Source organism: Carettochelys insculpta, chromosome 15, assembly GCF_033958435.1.
Source record: "Carettochelys insculpta isolate YL-2023 chromosome 15, ASM3395843v1, whole genome shotgun sequence".
NCBI classification, from domain to species: Eukaryota; Metazoa; Chordata; order Testudines; family Carettochelyidae; genus Carettochelys; species Carettochelys insculpta.
The window spans coordinates 21,720,310-21,739,265 of record NC_134151.1 but is presented as its reverse complement, the minus strand read 5'-3'; the positions used below and the strand labels follow the sequence as shown (position 1 = coordinate 21,739,265).

At 46.3% G+C, this 18,956-nt stretch overlaps 1 protein-coding gene across 10 annotated transcripts in view; it reads left to right on the top strand.

Moving 5' to 3' along the window:
• Nucleotides 1–18,956, top strand: part of ARHGAP26 (Rho GTPase activating protein 26) — a 544,666-nt gene that overhangs the window by 328,831 nt on the left and 196,879 nt on the right. For all 10 annotated transcript variants that reach the window (XM_075009638.1, XM_075009641.1, XM_075009639.1 and 7 more), the window contains 6 exons: nt 297–398; nt 5,745–5,855; nt 9,967–10,071; nt 12,417–12,546; nt 14,674–14,774; nt 18,642–18,736. In XM_075009638.1, coding sequence (XP_074865739.1) covers nt 297–398; nt 5,745–5,855; nt 9,967–10,071; nt 12,417–12,546; nt 14,674–14,774; nt 18,642–18,736 — 644 coding nt within the window. The remainder of the gene's footprint in view (nt 1–296; nt 399–5,744; nt 5,856–9,966; nt 10,072–12,416; nt 12,547–14,673; nt 14,775–18,641; nt 18,737–18,956) is intronic.

Genomic DNA, 18,956 nt, shown 5'->3' with positions numbered 1-18,956 from the left:
TCTGCGTCGGGTCACCCACGTGAAATGGCAAGGGCTGAGAGCTGGAAGCAAGGGCCAGCTTTTTATTCAGGTGACTGGGGGTGGTCCTGGGTTGCCTCACACCCCCCTCTGGAATTTCTTCACATCACCCTGGGGGGGCATGCCCACCAGTTTGGGAAACCATGATCTAGCAGCAGTGGTAATATCAGTAATGTGATTATCTTGGTATTGGGTTCCCCTACGGAGCCATTGTCCTGTGACTGCTCTTGCTGGGTTAATATAACATTTGGCTTGTGATGTTTTGTGTGTTTTGGTAGGATGCCAAGAAAAAGTATGACAAGGAGACAGAGAAGTATTGCGGTGTCTTAGAAAAACACTTGAACTTGTCTTCTAAGAAGAAAGAATCCCAACTTCAGGAGGTGAGAGCAAGCTCTTGTGTTCAATTTCTGGCATTCTCCTGAGTCAGATACTGTCTGCAGCTAGCAGAGCCCAGTGTGTGGTTGTAAAGGGGACGTGTTCCTGCTGGCAGAGAGTGGTGGGTTTTCTCTCTGTTTTGATAAAGCAAATGCAAGATACCAACAAAAAGACAATGCCTGGTGGGGAAGACAGTTAAAAGTACCCGCCATCTGGAGACTAGAATTCTATTCCTGGGTCTGCTACAGACACTTTGTATCCATTTGGGTAAGTCACTTCCCTACTTTGTGTCTCAGTTTCCTAGCTTGCAAAATGGGCCCATTAATAACTCAGAAAAAATTGTGAGCTTAATTCATTAACTTTTCAAAACTGCACAACACCCTCTATTCCAGGGGTCAGCAACCTTTTCAAGGCAGGGTGCTGAAATTTGACCTTTTGACCCGTATGTACCAGTGATACTTTTTAAAGTCATTAATAGTCCTACTTACAACAGCTTCATTAATAAATACATTAAAATGCAGAGCTTTACCATTTAGGTGGTGGTTGGCGGCATTAGCTGGTCTTTCGTTAATCCACAGGCAGCATTGCTTTGGGCAAGCTCCTAGCTGTATGGAGGAGGAGAAGCAGGGCTGAGCTCCCGCCTTGTGCTCTGATGAGAATCAGCTTGCATGCCACTCTTGGCATCTGTGCTGGGGGCTGCTGACCCCTGCTCTAATCAGATGGAAGCGATCTAATTATTAACAATTTCCTGTGCCAAAGACTAAGTGGGGGTCTATCTCCATCTACACTGGAAAACCAAGCAACCCACAATCCCTTCCCTCCAGTCCTGCTCCTTCCCTTGCCGCCCAGCCACAGTGTCAGAGTCTCAGAATTCAGGTCTACAAACTCAAGCTTTCGGGGCTCTTGCTGTGGCAGTAAAAATAACTGCATAGCCGGTCTGGTTTGGGTTGGAGCTCTGGCTTCAGAGCCCGAGTGCCAGCCCAAGCTGCAAGGTCTAAACTTCTGTTTTCATATCACAAGCCTGAGTCAGTAGACCCAATCTCTGAGGCTGTCCACTGCAGGACATGTGCACGCAGTGTGGGTTTTTATTTCTCTCCCTTTTTTTTTTTCCTCTCAATGTAGACATACCCTGAGCCACTTCTGTGAGCTTCAGTGCTCCCTGAGTTGCCCAGTGTTTTTGTTCTGTGTTTTTATACCACAGAAACTGTGTTTTCATTCTGTGTTTATGTAGCAGTTTGCACAATGGGATCCTGGTCCCTGGCTGGGGCTGCTAGGCCCTACAATAATAGAAATAACCAGTTCCATTTTTTGTATTTTAAAAAAAAGGCCAGTACTCAGACGGGTCCCCGCCCCTCCCTCTAGCCAGTCCCATGTCTGGGGCTGCAGAGGTGCCCGGTACTCAGTACTGGTGCAAAGAGCACTGCAAATAATTACTCGCCTCTCTAAAATCTAAGGTCAGGCAAATTCTTGACATGCCCCAACCCCCACCAGCCCTTCTAACTACAGTGTTCACATTCGTCTCTTGATTCGTAGATCTCCACATCCAGTTGTAAGTTATTAGTGTGTCCCTACTTGGTAGCACAGATAGCGTGTGAGTTGTATGTTACTTAATACAAGCAGTGCCCTAAGACCTCAGTAGGGTTGTGGTTGGATGATTAGGGCCCTATTATATCAGGCTGCTAAATATTGTGATCTCGCTGTTCCCTGATCACCATTTTGCGTTTGGAATTTGAAGGACTATGCATGTTCAGGGCTGTGCAGTGCTGGAGCGGGAGGATTCTATTTTAGAAAGGGGAGGGAACTTAGCAGTAAGGAATGCATTGTGCCATTTAAAATGAGTATTCCTCAGAGGCTTGGGTACCTTTCTGCAAGGAAAAGCCTCGTGGTGGTAGCTCCTCCTGTTGCTCCATGTGAATGGGATTGTAGAGGTAGCAGCATGGAGTACCATTGCCACCTGGTGGAGCGTTTGTTTGGTTTTTTTTTTGTTTTTTTTTTTTTACGTTCAGCTTCTGTTGCAAAGAAGTCAATATATAGAGTCTGACAATTCGCGAACTGAACGTTCGCAAATTCAATTATTCTTGAATGGCTGCTTCCCCTGGGGCTCCAAGCACCCCCAGTATTCAAGAAAAATCAACATTCGTGAGGTTTCTAAGCACGGAACCCTCGCAAATGTTGAGACCCTACTGTACTCCCTTGGCAGCTTTCAGAGGTGCTTGTGTAAAAGGAAGGCAGCTCATGTCATTTTTAGGCATCCAATCCAAAGGCCTGGTTTTTCACAGGTACTCAAGCACCCCCAGCTCCCACCAGTCTCAAGAAACTTGACCCAGAGGGAGCTGCGTACACCAAGCATCTTTGAAAGTCACAGCCCATTAGGCACCACCTCCCAGTTTGACACCTAACTCTAAGCCTCCAAGTTTGTAAACATTGGCAATGGTTCTTCATGACACATAAGAACAGTACAATGCATTTCTTTTGCTTGTGAATTAGGATTCCAGAGAGGGGAAGTCAGCCAAAAGGAGGACAGATGCATGTTGAAAAGTATGTGGTTGGTGATGTAGTAACTTGAGAAGAGGGTATATTGTACCTTGTTGGCATTCTACAGCTGCATGATGGGGGACCTGACCTACTAAGAGACAGTAGTTTGTTTGGGAAACCCTTCACTTTCCACCAACTTCCTGTTAGTGCCAACACATCTGGCAGAGTGAAATATCTACATGTATGACCATTATAATAAAGGGAATGGCAGAGAGCCTGTTGCTCTATGGATCCAGCTGTTAAAGTATTAAATAGCACAGTGTATCTAATTGGCCATTTGATTGCTGGCAAGTCCAAAATACTGTGTCATGTTTTCCAGTTTGCTGAGCTCATTGTGCTAAACACATGGATAGCTGCATGATGGACACTAAGCTAGGGGGAGATGTAGATTCGTGGGAGGGCAGAGAGGATCCAGAGTGACCTGGATAAATTGGAGGATTGGGCCAAAACAAATGTAATGCAGTTCGAGGAGAAGGGTAGAGTCCTGCACTTGGGGTGGAAGAATCCCAAGCATTGTTATAGGCTGGGGACTGACAGTACAGCGGAAAGAGACCTAGGGGTTATGGTGGATGAAAGGCTGGATGTGAGTAAACAGTGTGCCCTTGTAGCCAAGAAGGCTAATGGCATACTAAGGTGCATTAGGAGGAGCATTGCGAGCAGATCTAGAGAAGTGGTTGTTCCCCTCTATTTGGCACTGATGAGGCCACATCTGGAATATTGTGTACAGTTTGAGGGCCCCCAGTATAAAAAGGATGTGGATGTGCTGGATAAGGTTCAGCAGAGGACAACAAAAATGATTAAGGGGCTGGAGCACATGACCTATGAGGAGATGCTGAGGGATTTGGGTTTATTTAGTTTGCAGAAGGGAAGACTGAGGTGTGATTCAATAGCAGCCTTCAACTTCCTGAAGGGGAGCTCTAAAGTGGATGGAGAGAAACCATTCTCACTGGTGACAGGAAGCAGAACATGAGCCATGGTCTGAAGTTACAGAAGGAGAGAAGTAGGTTGGACATTAGGAAAAACTACTTCACTAGGTAGGCGGTGAAGCACTGGAGTGCATTGCCTAGAGCAGTGGTGGAATCTCCATCCCTAGAGGTTTTTAAGTCCTGGCTTGACACAGTCCTGGCCAGGATGACTTAGTGAGGTTTGATCCTGCTTGAAGCAGGGGGCTGGACTAGATGACCCCCTGAGGTCCCTTCCAGCCCTATGATTCTATGAAATAACCTATTTCATGGCTTTGTCACAGATGAACAGGAATAAATTCCTGTTAACAAGGAAGCAGTTACCAGCAGTGAATGGCAAAAGTAAAAGCAGCTAATGATAAGGCTCTGTATTGGGCATAGTGGATGGCTGTGGTGAATGACCTGTGGTCTGAGGGCCTCATCTGGCCAGTTGGGATTCTACACGTGGCCAGCAAGACATTTTGTTCTGTTGCACAAGGTTACCAGATTCTGTTGTTTTCCGTCTGCATATTTTTTTCTCCTAACAGTATTAATAAAGTGACATGCATGTAAAGCAAGTGCATATGAAGCAAGGTGCATGCTGATTGCACCCAACATTAACTGTAAGAGACATGCGCTCCCTTTGCATCCAGTCCATCCACTGCTTCAGTTCAGTTGGCACACCCTGCAAATTCTAGGTACACGAGTGTGGTTAGCAGAACTACGCTATTCTGAGAATCGGTCTTGGTTACAACAATCTTGTGGTCCATTGAGATGGAGGGCCACTCATGTGGCCCATTTGCTAGCCTAGGTTACCCGTTGCTGGTGTGTGACGTATTCCCCTGGGATAGATTGCACGGGGGTTTGCTGTGGCCAACCTTTGCCCCCATCTGTAAAGTAGGGGCAGAAATATTTAACTACTTTTCAAGGTACTGGTCACGAGGTTTTGAGTGTTTATGCAATCCTTAAATAACAGAAGACGGAGACAGAGTACATTTATAAGTTACTGAGTCGATTTATTTTTTCTTTGGATGTCACTGGGGTATGGGAGCAGATCATATCCAGCTTCGCTCACTGAGGAGAATTGAATCTGCAGTCACAAAGGAAAGAGAGTCAACAGGTTTCTACGAGTAGAGCTCCGACAGCTACCTTAATTCATCTGTCTATTAAAAAAGAGGACAGTGTCTCACATAGGTGTGACGTAGTTCCACCTTGGCACATAGATATTTGTCCAGATGCGCCATCACACTGGCTAAGGATTTTTGTAGGTTGTGCTCTCCTGGACCTTGGAGTCAAAGCACTGTCAAAGGAGAGTCCCTGTCTGTTGTGCTTTCCTTCGGCTGGTTCATCAAAACCAGAACTCTCTGTCCTTCATGGTGAAGTGCAAGATGCATCCCGGCTTCTGAGCATTTATTGGACCATTCGCAATGTTACTGGAGGGACTCTTCTCAGCATGGGTTTGCTGCTTGGGGCAGGGTAGCAAAGGGGAGACAAACTGTAGTCTTTGTGTATTTTATTGCTTTACTGTATGCTGTCTATCCACCTGTGCTGGACACAGGGCAGTCCTGAGGGGGAGGGGAGGACCTGGGGCAGTCTCTGCCTCAGTGCCTCTGGTGTGGGGAATGAGGCAACCTCCCCCTGCGCTGCAGGCCCTGCCTCTGCCCTGCTCTGTTCCCAAAACTGTGCCTTCATGTGAACTAGTTTTGTGCGTAATCTCCATGTCGTTTGCTCAGCCCTGCTTTGGCATCTGGTGCTAAATATACGTCCTGCAAGGACACATCCCCTTTTGACCTAGTTTTCTTGTGATCTTGAAGCCAAATGTTTGCAATCTCTTCTTATACTTTCTTTCCTCTCTAATCCACATGGTGCTCACAGGCAGACAGCCAAGTGGACCTGGTTCGACAGCATTTTTACGAAGTCTCCCTTGAGTATGTCTTCAAGGTGCAAGAAGTCCAGGAGAGGAAGATGTTTGAGTTCGTGGAACCTGTAAGTGAATGTTCAAAGTTTCTTAGCCAACTATATGTTGCTGGCCATTCAGTGACTTTATGTCGTAGAAGACTGGTCTGAGGCACTGTTTTTCTCCTGTTCGGATGGGAGTACTGGTATCACTGCTATTCCAGAACTATATGACAGACAAACTGCAATAACCCATGTACGAGGGCTGTGTTCTTGTGGTGACTAGACTCCTTAGGTTGCTGGAACTTTAACCCTTAAGACACTTAGGCTACGTCTACACGTGCACACTACATCAAAATAGCTTATTTCGACGTAGTGATATCGAAATAGGCTATTTTGATGAATAACGTCTACACGTCCTCCAGGGCTGGCAACGTCGACGTTCAACTTCGACGTTGGGCAGCACCACATCGAAATAGGCGCTGCGAGGGAATGTCTACACACCAAAGTAGCACACATCGAAATAAGGGTGCCAGGCACAGCTGCAGACAGGGTCACAGGGCGGACTCAACAGCAAGCCGCTCCCTTAAAGGGCCCCTCCCAGACACAGTTGCACTAAACAGCCCAAGATCCACAGAGCCGACAACTAGTTGCAGACCCTGTGCACGCAGCATGGATCCCCAGCTGCAGCAGCAGCAGCCAGAAGCCCTGGGCTAAGGGCTGCTGCACACGGTGACCATAGAGCCCCACAGGGGCTGGAGAGAAGGCGTCTCTCAACCCCTCAGCTGATGGCTTCCATGGCGGACCCCGCTATTTCGATGTGGCGGGACGCGGATCGGCTACACAGTCCCTACTTCGACGTTGAATGTCGAAGTAGGGCGCTATTCCCATCCCCTCATGGGGTTAGCGGCTTCGACGTCTCGCTGCCTAACGTTGATGTTAACATCGAAATAGCGCCCAACACGTGTAGCCGTGATGGGCGCTATTTCGAAGTTAGTGCTGCTACTTCGAAGTAGCATGCACGTGTAGACACGGCTTTAGAGAGAGAGAGACGCAAGTGAAAGAAGAGAAGAGTGCAGCAGTGGGGATAACTCTCTTGGAAATTTCAGGTGAATATTTTTAATGGATTCCAGCTGGCAGCTAAGGTTAGGAACAGAACATTTGGTCGTCTGAGCTACTGGTAGTTTGCAGAAACCAGTGGAAAGCAGATGGATTTGTAAGCTAATGGAAGGACTGTGCATAAAAGAAAACAACCATACATTTTAGTCATCAAGTGTGTTCCTTAATGGATAGAATTTATGACCCATATGTACAACAAATTCTAAGCAGGAAAAAAAAGAGGATAGCTGAAGTCAGCTGGGGAAGTGGATTCTGGTTCTAGAGACCAACCCTTCCAAAAACATTCCTCCCCATTGTGCTCACAGAGGCTTGGGTAGCAATTGTGGAAGAGGCTGGCTATTGGAGATGGTGTTATTGGCTCCTTTTTCACTGGGCACAAAACTCTTATGGGTTCTACAGGAACTTTCACAGGGTAAAGTCTTAGAGATGAGAGGCACTCATTGCCAAAGAGTGGACAACTGGTGAATGAAAACCAGTTTGAAAAATGTATCTGTTAAGGGCCTAAGAAAGCCAATAACAGGTACCATCTGAGGTGAGCAGAGACTTGAAGAGAGAAGGGGGAAAAATGGGATTAAAGTGGTGATACTGGAATAAAAATTAAATCGAAAAATTCCCGTGTTCCCTCTATGTGCTGACGTGTTGTGCCTGCTGAAGACCATCTGAAGCAATTGATAATCTTCTATTGCAGTCCTTCCAATAGAAGAATAAATCAAAGTGCATGGAAGCTTTGACCTTCAGCATTAGCTGCTTGTCATCTGGTTTACCTGCACAAGGCATGATTATGCTCCTCAGAAAAGTGACCGGTAAACTACTGAAGAATGTAGAAGGGATTCTATGCAGGATTTTTACTAGACAAACAGAAGGCCTAGCTATTGGACGGGCTCAGCGTGATATTCTCCAAGTGCTGTCTAGACAGGCCCTTTTTTCAATACAACATGGCATATTAGTGAAGAATAGAGTACAGTAATCCTCTGATTTATGCAGAGGTTGTGTTCTGGGCAACCTCTGCGTAAATCAGATTTTACATAAATTGCGAGGTGGGGGTTGGGGTTGGCAAGAGCCTCAGAATTCCCCTGGCTGGGATAGCGCTCAGCTGGGAGAAGTGTGTGGGGGGCAGCCATGCAGCCACCAGCTTCTCTCAGCTGGGGCTGGGGGAGGCACACAGGTTGTTGCAGCCCGGTTTCTCCCAGCTGGGAGAAACTGAGCCACAAGCAGCTGTCTGTGTGCTGGGCTCCCGAGCTGGGGGCTGGTTTCAATTTGCACTTAACTCGTGTTAATATGAGTTAAGCGCAAATTGAAATTGTGCTTCTCAAGGGTTTATTGTAGTCTTTTGTGAGCGTGGATCTGCATGAAGACATCAGACTTGAAACAGCAGGGTAAAAGAAGCCTCAGAAAGAAGGGGTGTTTAATTAGATACTGATTTTTGTTCAAAAAGTTACTTGTTTGGGAATCCCAGTGTGAATTGGTTATGGGCAAAACCCAAGATGCTGCCATTTTGGTTTATATCTGGCCAGTTACCGGTGAAGGTGGGAAGTCTCATGGAAAAAAGGAATCATGACCCATACTGAACTGAGACTAGTGAGACGTGGGTTAAGCTCCCAATTTAGGAGGGATTTTTGGCACTTTCTTGTGCCTCAATTTTCCATCAGTAAAATGGGGAAATACTGACTAACTGCTTCTTGATGTGGAAATAAGATCCACTAATGGTTGAAAGGCAGTTGGTTGCTACAGAGATGATGGACATACATACGCACACACACCATATACATCTAGATAGAAGAGGAAATGAATTCTTTTGTAATCCTGAATCACTCACATCCCCAATCTTTATTGAAGTGCAGAGGAGCACAGGAATGAACAGTAAATCACAGGACGTTTTTCAGACCCACCTCTTTTGGTTTAGAGGTTACTAGGACGGTTGGGGTTATTTGTAAACCAAGTTGGTTCAACCAGCCCTCTTGTTACTCCATTTTCTGAAAAGGAAAAAAATGAGCAGCTTTGAGGCAGAGTTGGAAGAGGTAGAAAATGGAGCCCAGTTCCTTCTGGAAGGGGGGCACAATTTAATACTATAGAACATATTGATTATAATAGGGCAATATTAATTAACACTGTGGTGTTCAATGGCTGTATCCTGGAGCAGAGGGAGGAATTTTTCTCTGTGATTTATAGGAATAATAGTACCTTCCTTTTGTTTGTTTATAATGGCATGACGCAGCTGGTGCTGGGAAATGGAGGACTGTGTGTGCTGGCTTTCAGGGCGTCACAGCATGCACTAGCTATAATTTGGACCTGAACTGGTGGTAGGGTTGTTTAGGCTGCATGTTGCTATTGTCTTGAATGTTTCTTTACAGGGACTTGTCCCCGCAATGGCCTGTGTGTGCCTTCCTGCCAGCATCTCCTGTCCCTAGCCATTCTTGAAGAGTGAAAATAGAGGTTACATGCCTTCAGCTTCCTTCAGTCTCATCCTGGTCTTATCCTCTTCTTCCCTCATTCTGCATTGTTTAGTTTGCTCCACCATACAAGTACAGGTTGAACCTGTCTAATCCGGAACACTCATCCAGCAACATCTGTAATTTTGCAAGATTTTAGTTACCTGGATGACCGTTATCATGGGTGACTCTAACTTTCCTGTGTTCCTATAAAGTTTGTTTGCCACCACTAGTCCTGGCTCTGTGTTCTGTTCTGTTGTTTAGCTGTAATTTACCCCTAATGACTTCTAAGAGACCAGGAAGCAGTGGAAGTGTTGGTGACGCTGCTGGACAATATTGACCTGCCATAGTCTGGCAAATTCTCTCATCTGGCACTGGTCAGGGCCCGAGCGTGCTGGACAAGAGTGGTTCAGCTGTATTCCTAAAGGTTTCAACTCCTGTCTGTGCACCTGTCACAGTGCAAAGGGAATTATTTTTCAAAGTCACCAATAGGTGGTAAATGCCGAACTCCCACAGATTAACTTATTTACTCGTTTCCATTGATGCCTTCAAGTACTTGCTTCTCTAAAATGTTGATCTGCTCAATGACATTGTCAACAAGCGTCGGTTTGACAAAGATGGTGGTATCTATTGATGAACGTCGTCCTTTGCAGCTGCTGGCATTTCTTCAGGGGCTCTTCACCTTCTATCATCATGGCTATGAACTCGCAAAGGACTTCAGCGACTTCAAGACCGAGTTGACGATCAGCATACAGAATGTGAGTGTATGTAAAGGGGAAAGTCTGTGTGTGAATGTCTTTCACGGAGAATTTACATTTTCCCCTATATGTAATTACCTTTCCTGTGAGCCGCTCAGCACAAGGCTTTCTTTCTCTTTCCCGTTCCTTTGGTAGATGACTCTATGCTACAGCCGTAACCCAAATAGCAATTTATTCTCTTGAGCAGAGCAAGTGTAGAGCTAGACGTTCCCAGCAGGACTTGGCAAGCATTAAGTGCAACATGCTTTTAGCAAGTATTGCAAGGAATTGTTTTAAGAATTGCAACCCTTTTTTGGCGGGTGGTGCACCAAGGGGCCAGGTCCGCAGCAGACATTGGGATTTCTGTGGATTAGCATTTGGCTAGTTGCCATCCCTGACAGCCAGGCATGTGGACTAGTGCCTGTGTTTGGGACATCAGATGTGCATTGCGTGCTTGCCTTTTTTTATTAGGATTACTATATTTCTCCAAAGGCTGCGAATTTGCTTAATTCTCTTTGAAATAAAATCACCAGAAAAACCACAGAAGACATCACCTATCTCAGTGCTTGCTCACCCCCACCCCAAGTTAACAATACAGCCCTGTGAATCTGTGGTGGCCGTTTGGTGTGTTGTGCTTATTGTCGTGGTGCAGTAGTAGGGGTAAGCCTTTTCTGCTCCTCCATCATGGAGGATAGGGCATTGATAGTTGTAGAGTGCAGCCAGTTTCAGCAAAGACTGCAGAAATGGTGACCCCTAGTGGTCAGTCACCTTAGCAGCATTGGCCCCCTGAATGCTAGTTAAGAAAACTGCATAGAATTCATCAGTGCCAATTTTTTTTCCTGAAACAAAAAAGAGAGAGAGGAGCCAGTACTCAGTGGGCTCCCCGCTGCTGGCTGCCCACCTCCTACCCCCCGCCCCCTGGCCAATCCCATGGCTGGGTCTGCCAATGCGCCAGTACTCAGTACCAGCAAGTACTGGCACAGAAAAAGCACCGGAATTCCTTTAGGTACCTGTCAGAATGAGGTGTGGTTGGTGATTCTGCTAGCAGCCCTCATGCTCTGTGCTGTTCAAGAGATCACATATGACTTCCAGCTTCCTCATCAGGGCCAAGCACTGGAAACTGTGGAGGTGACCATACTTGGCTAAAAAAAACCCCAACAAAACAATTTCAAACTCCTGCCTCCCTGTCTTCCCAAAATGCCACAGTACCGTGGTTGTGTTTTGAACCTATTCGGCACAGTACTGTACCGCATCTCTTGCAAGGCTTACCACAGAGAGAGAGAAATGCCAGGATTCAGACTGCCTGTGCTAGTCCTAGTTCTCCCCCTGTGTCCTAGATCCTGGTCATATCTGTCTTCCTTGCTTCTCTGGCTTCCATTTCCTCTCCCTTCTCCTGCTCCTTCTACAATCTGCTTCCCCCCCACCCCCAAGGTCGTCATCTTGTCCCTTCTTGGCAGCTTCCTCACCTGTTTTGCTTGGGCTGAACAAAGCACAGACAGGCTGCCTGACACCTCTCATTTCCAGTGGCCGGACCTGGCACAGTCCACAGAGACCCACAGCTGCAGTTGCAGGGACAGACCTGCTCAGCCCCAGTCTAGAGTTTGCATACAGAGGATGGGATCCTTAGGGAATTAAGCTGAAGCTCTAACAAGACTCTACCAAGCAAGTGCAAACTGTTGTTTTTCTAAGGCTTATGATTTGGCCAAATCAGACTGATTTTTTTTTCCTCATGCTAAATTACTAGCCCTTACTCCAAAGCACTAAAACCTCTCAAAGAAAATCTCAGAATTTAGCATGGATAAAATGTGCATTTTCCCCTGCCTCATTCTCAGAAATGGGCAAATAATTTTGGCTGAAATTTTCCAAGAAAATTTCAGTCTGAAGCAGTGTCTTGGCCTAGAAAACATCAGTCCAAACAGTTAGTTTGACAGAGTGATAGAAAACAGGGGTTTATAATGGGACGTGTTGGGTGGCTTGAATAGTTGGCTGTTCTCATAGCTCTAACCATAACTAGTACCCTTAAAAACTGAGTTGAGGGAACAGAGATGCCACCTTAGCCAAGCATAAAGTTAAATCCATTCATAAGTACTTAAATATGAATGTGAGTCCTGCTGAAGTCAGTGGGACCTAAACTTGGGCTTTGCTACATTGCTGTATAGGCATGGATTGCAGAAGTAGGGCTGGAGAGGCTCTCAGGGTTTACATCTAGATTTATGGAGGGTAAAGAGATATAGTATGAATCAGATAAGATAGCCACTGTTCACTGGTTGCCTCTAGATAAATTCCTTTGTAATAGCACATAGGAAGTGCTGTGTGTATTGAATGTTCTGTGGACATGTGGATAATACATTTTTCAAAAATTGCAGACAAGAAATCGTTTTGAAGGAACCCGGTCGGAGGTTGAGTCTTTGATGAGGAAGATGAAGGAGAATCCCCATGAACACAAGAACATCAGCCCCTACACAATGGAGGGCTATCTCTATGTCCAGGAGAAACGTAAGTGCTATTGCCTTGAAATTAATGATGTGCTCTCTGGGCTGCCACTCAAGGGCCGTGTCTACACGTGCCCCAAACTTTGAAATGGCCATGCAAATGGCCATTTCGAAGTTTACTAATAAAGCGCTGAAATGCATATTCAGCGCTTCATTAGTATGCGGGCGGCAGCGGCGCTTCGAAATTGACGCGCCTTGCTGCCGTGCGGCGCGTCCAGACGGGGCTCCTTTTCGAAAGAACGCCACCTACTTCGAAGTCCCCTTATTCCCATGAGCTCATGGCAATAAGGGGACTTCGAAGTAGGCGGGGCCCTTTCGAAAAGGAGCCCTGTCCGGACGCGCCACGCGGCGGCAAGGTGCGTCAATTTCGAAGCGCTGCTGCCGCCCGCATGCTAATGAAGCACTGAATATGCATTTCAGCGCTTCATTAGTAAACTTCGAAATGGCCATTTGCATGGCCATTTCGAAGTTTGGGGCACGTGTAGACGTAGCCAAGAGGAGATAAAAGTGGGGAGGGGGAGGAGCCCAGGCTGTGCAAAACGTGAAATGGCAAGAGGTGGGAAAAGTAGGGGAAGAAATAAATCCTGTTTGTTCTTGAGCTGTGTTTGAGTTACAGGAGTAGGGTAATCACTCGTGCAGCTGTCTGCAGGAACATCCCCCTTGTCAACAGGGTGGGCCCAGGTTCTACAGTTCTGGGAAACTATCTTAAGCCCCTTCAGCTTTTTCCTGAGCAACTCTGCATCTTTGTGCTGCAGCTGTATCCTGCAGGGCAAACCACCTACTAGGTTGTTCCCTAGGTTATGTTTTATAGTTCTTTTTTTAACTTGCCTTCTGTTTTTCTGCACCCAGTGAGGCAGGCTGTTCCTGCAGAGACCATTCGCTCTTTGGCATGTTCTCTTTGCCATCCCTGAAACTTGTGCCCAGCGCTAACCTGATTAGGCTGGGACTACTCCAGAGCACTTTGCTCTGGCCATGTAACTATGAAATTCCCCAAGCCTGGCAGGGGATTTGAAGTCCTTCCCAGCACGTTGTCTGACTGCTCTGTGTGGGCAGAAGTAAAGACTTCAGTGTTAGAGAAGAGGCTGCAAGGAGCAACCCCTGGTAGGGAGAAGAACTAGAATCCAGCTACTAGGGGCTGATCCTACTGTCAGGAAAGATTCCTAAATGGTCTGCTGTGTCAGTTCTATCTTTTAATTTCTGTGAAGAGGAATGATGGTCCAGTGGGTAAGCTCTCGCCACAGACTAAGGAGACTGGTTCACTTCCACTGTTCCCTTTTCTGGCTTGGGCATGTCACTTGACTGCTCTGTGACTCAGTTCCCCCACCTGTAAAATGGGGATAGCAGCAATAATGTGCTCTGATGCTATGGTAACAGGAACAGACAGAAATCTCTGATTTTCTAACTGGTGATTTTTCAGAGAAAAGTGAAAAATGTATTAGTAGAATGTCTTATGAGTTAGAAACTTGTCTGCAAAAAAGGTCTGGAGTCTGTACAGTGGGATAAAAGAATGAGAACTTCACTTAAATGCCCACTTTTGCCTTGTAAGGAGAGAGTAAATGACACACTCTAGGAATAATCTGAAATGACATGGAGGCCAGTGATTTTGGGGAGATCTAATATAGCAAACTGAGGAGTAATTGTCTCAAGTGAAATTGCTGATCCCTCCTTCTTTGGTACATACCAATATTCGATGGCGCCAAGTGTGGCAAATATACAAGTGACGAAAGATGGACCAGTTCAGTGCTACCAGGTCTGTTTTTTACTTTTTCTGTAGCTAATTCTCTGATTATATCACTGAATATAAAGCTAATGAGCCGGTCTGTCAGAGGGAGGCTGCTTGGCTCAGTGGACGGGACATTGGAATGGAGACTTGGATGTTATTCCTGACTCTGCCAGTGATGGATTTAACTGTCTCAGCTTTCCCCTCCATTCAGTGGGGAAGGCAGTGCTTCTGCTCATGTTTATAAAGTGTTTTGAGAACTACGGGTGCAGAAGTTGGTATTGTAGGTGGGTTTTTTTGTTTGTTTGTTTAGGATGTTCAATTTATCGTGAAAGTTATGGCTTTGGTAACATGACTGCTTTGTAGACTGTAGTTAATTGCTAGAATTTCAATACTTAAATTCCATTATAGGTCATTTTGGGACTTCCTGGGTGAAACATTACTGCACATATCAGAGGGAATCTAAACGAATCACTATGGTACCATTTGACCAGAAATCTGGAGGAAAAGGGGTGAGTGGAAATATGCCAAGGGAGTGTGTATGCACTTATGCTTGGATCAGCCTAATGGTGGCTTTCTGGCAAGTAGACACTGGTGTGAGTTTTGCTCTTGGCGCAACAAATGTTGAATTTGGAGTGTGGTGGGGTCTGTCAACAAGTTGCCCCTGAAGCTTCCAAAGTCTTGGCACTGATGGATTCATCGATGGAGCCTACCCAGGCATGTAATTTTCTTCTCTGCCGGCCAGTGTTTCCTGAAAGCTGAGCACTTTAGCAGCCACCCTGAAGAGATTCAAATGCCACCCAGTTGACTAGCAGCGCACCCACATCCAGCAGCAACATGTTTCTATTGATGGTGCACATTTGCATATTACTCAGTGCACATAACAAAATTTATTCCCCATGGGATGGAAAAAAATTGGAGAGACTATGGCTCCCCACTAACCTTCACTAGAAATGTGTTTAGCAGAATGACACAGGAGGTGCAGGCCTGGCACCGATGTTTTTGTTTTTTTTTTTAATCTTTGGGAGCTGGAACCCCACTTTTCCCTGGGAGAGGACTTTTTGTTGGAAAGGCTACTGTTGCCTTCCGGTCTAAAGCTTTCCCCTCCAGTGAGGACTCTCTAAGCAGTTGCTAACCTTTACTGTCTCTGGCCCACACCCGCAGCACTAGCTAATCAGTCACTGAGAGGGTGGCTTACAATGTTAATATGCAGCAAGTAACAGCACTGTAAAGCACCAGTGTAAACAGGCTCTTGCTGCTACTCCACTCCTGGAGGTGGTTACCTACAGCCCTGGGAGAGCTCTTGTGCCCATGACCGTGGTGCTGTAACTGCATTATAAACTTACAAGTACAGACAAAGGGCTTGTCTGCACTGGTGTTTTTGTTTTTGTTTTTGTTTTTGTTTTTTTTTCTTTCTTCAGCAAACTTTTTTTTTTTTCCTGGGAAAGAGCCCCATTGCGTCCATACTGCAAAGCTTGTTGTTCTGGATAACTGGGCATTTAACTCGAAATAGTAATGCCACCAAAATGAATGATTTTTGTCAACCCTCCTCCCCCACCTTTCAGTTTCAAAAGTGGCTCAACGTGCACTAAGCAGGGGGTAATCATGACTTAATTGGCCTCCAGGGAGGCATCCCATTGTTGTTATTTTAAAATCGGGCTCTCTAGTGTGAATGCTCAGTTTTGAAGTACATTGTGACCATTCTTTTCAAAAGGAACTTATTTAGATGTTAAACTGCATCAGAGCTCTGCATAGACACTATCAGAAGTACAGCGGCCTAAATTTGGTATAGTGACACAGGAACATAATGGTGACAGGTATCAGAGAAGTAGCCATGTTAGTCTGTAGCTTTGAGAACAACAAGAAGTCTTGTAACAGCTTATAGACTAACAGATATTTTGGAGCATAAGCTTTCGTGGGCAAAGACATCCCATGGGGCATCTGATAAAGCAGGTCTTTGCCCATGAAAACTTATACTCCAAAATATCTGTTTGTCTATAAGGTGCCACAAGGCTTCTTGTTGTTCTAGGAACTTAATGGTTGTACTTGGTCAGACCAATGACCTGTCTCGCTCAGTGCTGCGTCTTCTGACGTTGTCCAGTGCCAGATACATTCTTCACTGCGTGCATTTATATTTCTTTAACCAAGCATTCATCGAGGTCAGTCCCTTGTTTAAGGGTAACCAGGTCATGATATCTATGTTCCCCTACACGTCAATAATGGCACAACGTATCCCCTGAAGTCGGTAAGTTGGCTGACCGGCATGCAGGGTTTTTTACATACACCCCGTGTGAGGTAGAATGGATGCTCTGCCATTGCTGTCTGGTCTCCAGTGTGACTCTTTGCCAGGGGCTGCTCACTCCACTCAATGTTTGTCCAACACCAGAAGAATTTTTTTCTGCTTTAACTATGTCAGTATAATGTACCTTTCCACCAGTATAACTGCATTTTATTACAGGTTGTGCTATGATCACTGCATCAGTAAACCCCCACCCCATCATATCAGTTAATTATGCAGTTATACCAATATGATTGCAAGTATGGACCAGCCACAGTGACTCTACCTACTCTAATCAATGCAGTAGCTTTTTAGAGGCCTTACAAGGCTTCAAGTCCTCTAAGGCATTCCAAGAGTTGTTCTGAAGCAGATAGCAGCAAGAGGGAGATATGTGACCTCTGCTGTTGTAGGTCTTGGGCGGGGGTCTGGTGCCGCATATTAATAAATTTAAAATTGCATTCTGTCCAAATGCATTCTGTCTTTGAACACCGCTTCCTTGGTAGCCGTGGGCAAATCCAGCTAGCTTCAGGGTGGTTTCGGAATGGGCACCAGCTGGCACTGTTGATCCTTGCAGGGTTCATTGCACCAGGCTTTTATTGTCACTGAAATTCTTGTCTTGATTACATTTCCTTGAAGGGTGGATGCTGCTGGCCCTGCCCTCCTGCCCCAGCAAAGCTCCAGGTGCTTGCCCCCACCGAGTTGCATCTTCCCCCACCTCCCCATGTTTAGTCAATAGTAGTTATAAGTCCCGGACAGGTCATGGGCCATGAATTTTTGTTTATTCCCCATGCCTTGTCCATGACTTTAGCTAAAAGCACCCCTGACTAACTCGTAGCCTTAGTTGTAGTGTATTTGTGGCTGCCTTTCGGTGCAGGGTTAGTGTGCAGGGGCGGCAGGGTCTGTGAATGCTGTCAGTACAGATACCCGACTCAAGCTAAAGCAGCAGTTCTCAGCCTATGGGCTGGGACCCCAGAATGGGTTGGAACACTGAATGGGGAGGAGTGCTAGAAGAGGAGATGGGTGCACAGGTTTTGGCATTTCTTTGCTTTCTAATACACTTTTTATAGGGTGCTTACCTGTCAAAGACACATGCAGGCAAAATATCACTAAAATGACGCCATCAGTGGGGTGCAGGGTGATATCCAACTGGACAGAACACTGTATGGCCAGGGAAGGGTGACTTTGCTCAAGGACAGTGGGCCGTGCTCCCCTTTTTAGCGGTTGTACTGAAGTGTTTTCTGAAGGGGAACCCATGAGGAACACTGGGACTAAATCGAACTACTTGGCACGGATGGAGAGAGAAAGCAAGCTGGCAGAGATTTGCATGTTGTAATTCCAGTGAGTGTGAATATTTCAGATCCTTATACTTAGACCCACAAGCCATCCTCTGTGGGGTTGACTTACTTGACTTAAACTCTTGTACCCCAGGTGGGGCATAGGTCATCTACAAATCTCCTCCATTTCACTCTGTCTTGGGACAAAACTTCTAACTCACTCCAGGAGTAATTCAGTTGTTGTCCTTCAACCTCAGTAGATCTTCTCCATGTTGTCCGAGGTCTTCCTCTTTACGTTTTCCTTACGGGTTCCTTTTGAGAGCTTGGCGGATTATGCTGGGGTTAATACATACAGTAAACCCTCAATATAGCGGACCCTGTTTTACAAGACATTGGTAATAATGGAAGTCCGCTATCCTCCCCCTGAAGAAAATAGGGCCACGGCAACTGCAGGCTCCCTGGCTGTGGATGGGAGACCCACTGCTGGGTCCCCCCGTCCCCACAGCTGTGAGGTCCCTGGCTGTGGCTGGGACTGCCACCGCTGGGGTCCCCTCCCACCGCGGCTGGAATTGGGGCAGAACGCAGGTGACTCACAGCTGAGCAGGACCCATGCTCTGCCCTGAGTCCGGGCTGCTCAGAGCCAGAGAAGCTGCCACTTTCTGAGTAAACCCTCGGATATAACAGACTTTCTATTTTAACGGACGCCCCTCCCCACCATTAGTCCGTTATCTCGAGGGTTTATTTTGTTAAAGTAATTCTGGCAGGCAGATTGTGTGTCATACACGTTTCTCTTCTCAACCTAATCTAGAAGTCTTCTATCCCAACAGGGAGAAGATGAAGCTGTCACCCTCAAGTCCTGCACACGTCGGAAAACTGACTCAATAGAGAAGAGGTTCTGCTTCGACGTGGAAGCGGTGGATCGGTGAGAGGAGCAGTCTTCTTTTCTCACCCTAGTGGAAAGTGCACACCCTTAGATCCCATAGGCTTTGATTTACTTGCTGAAGCCCAGAACATGTGCTTGTGTACACATGGCCATACCAGCAGCGATGTGTGCATGACACACAGACCCTCTTGGCCTTGTTGGAAGATTCTTGTGCAAGTCCAGCCATATGTTTCTTTCATTCCTTAGTCAGGTACTCCAT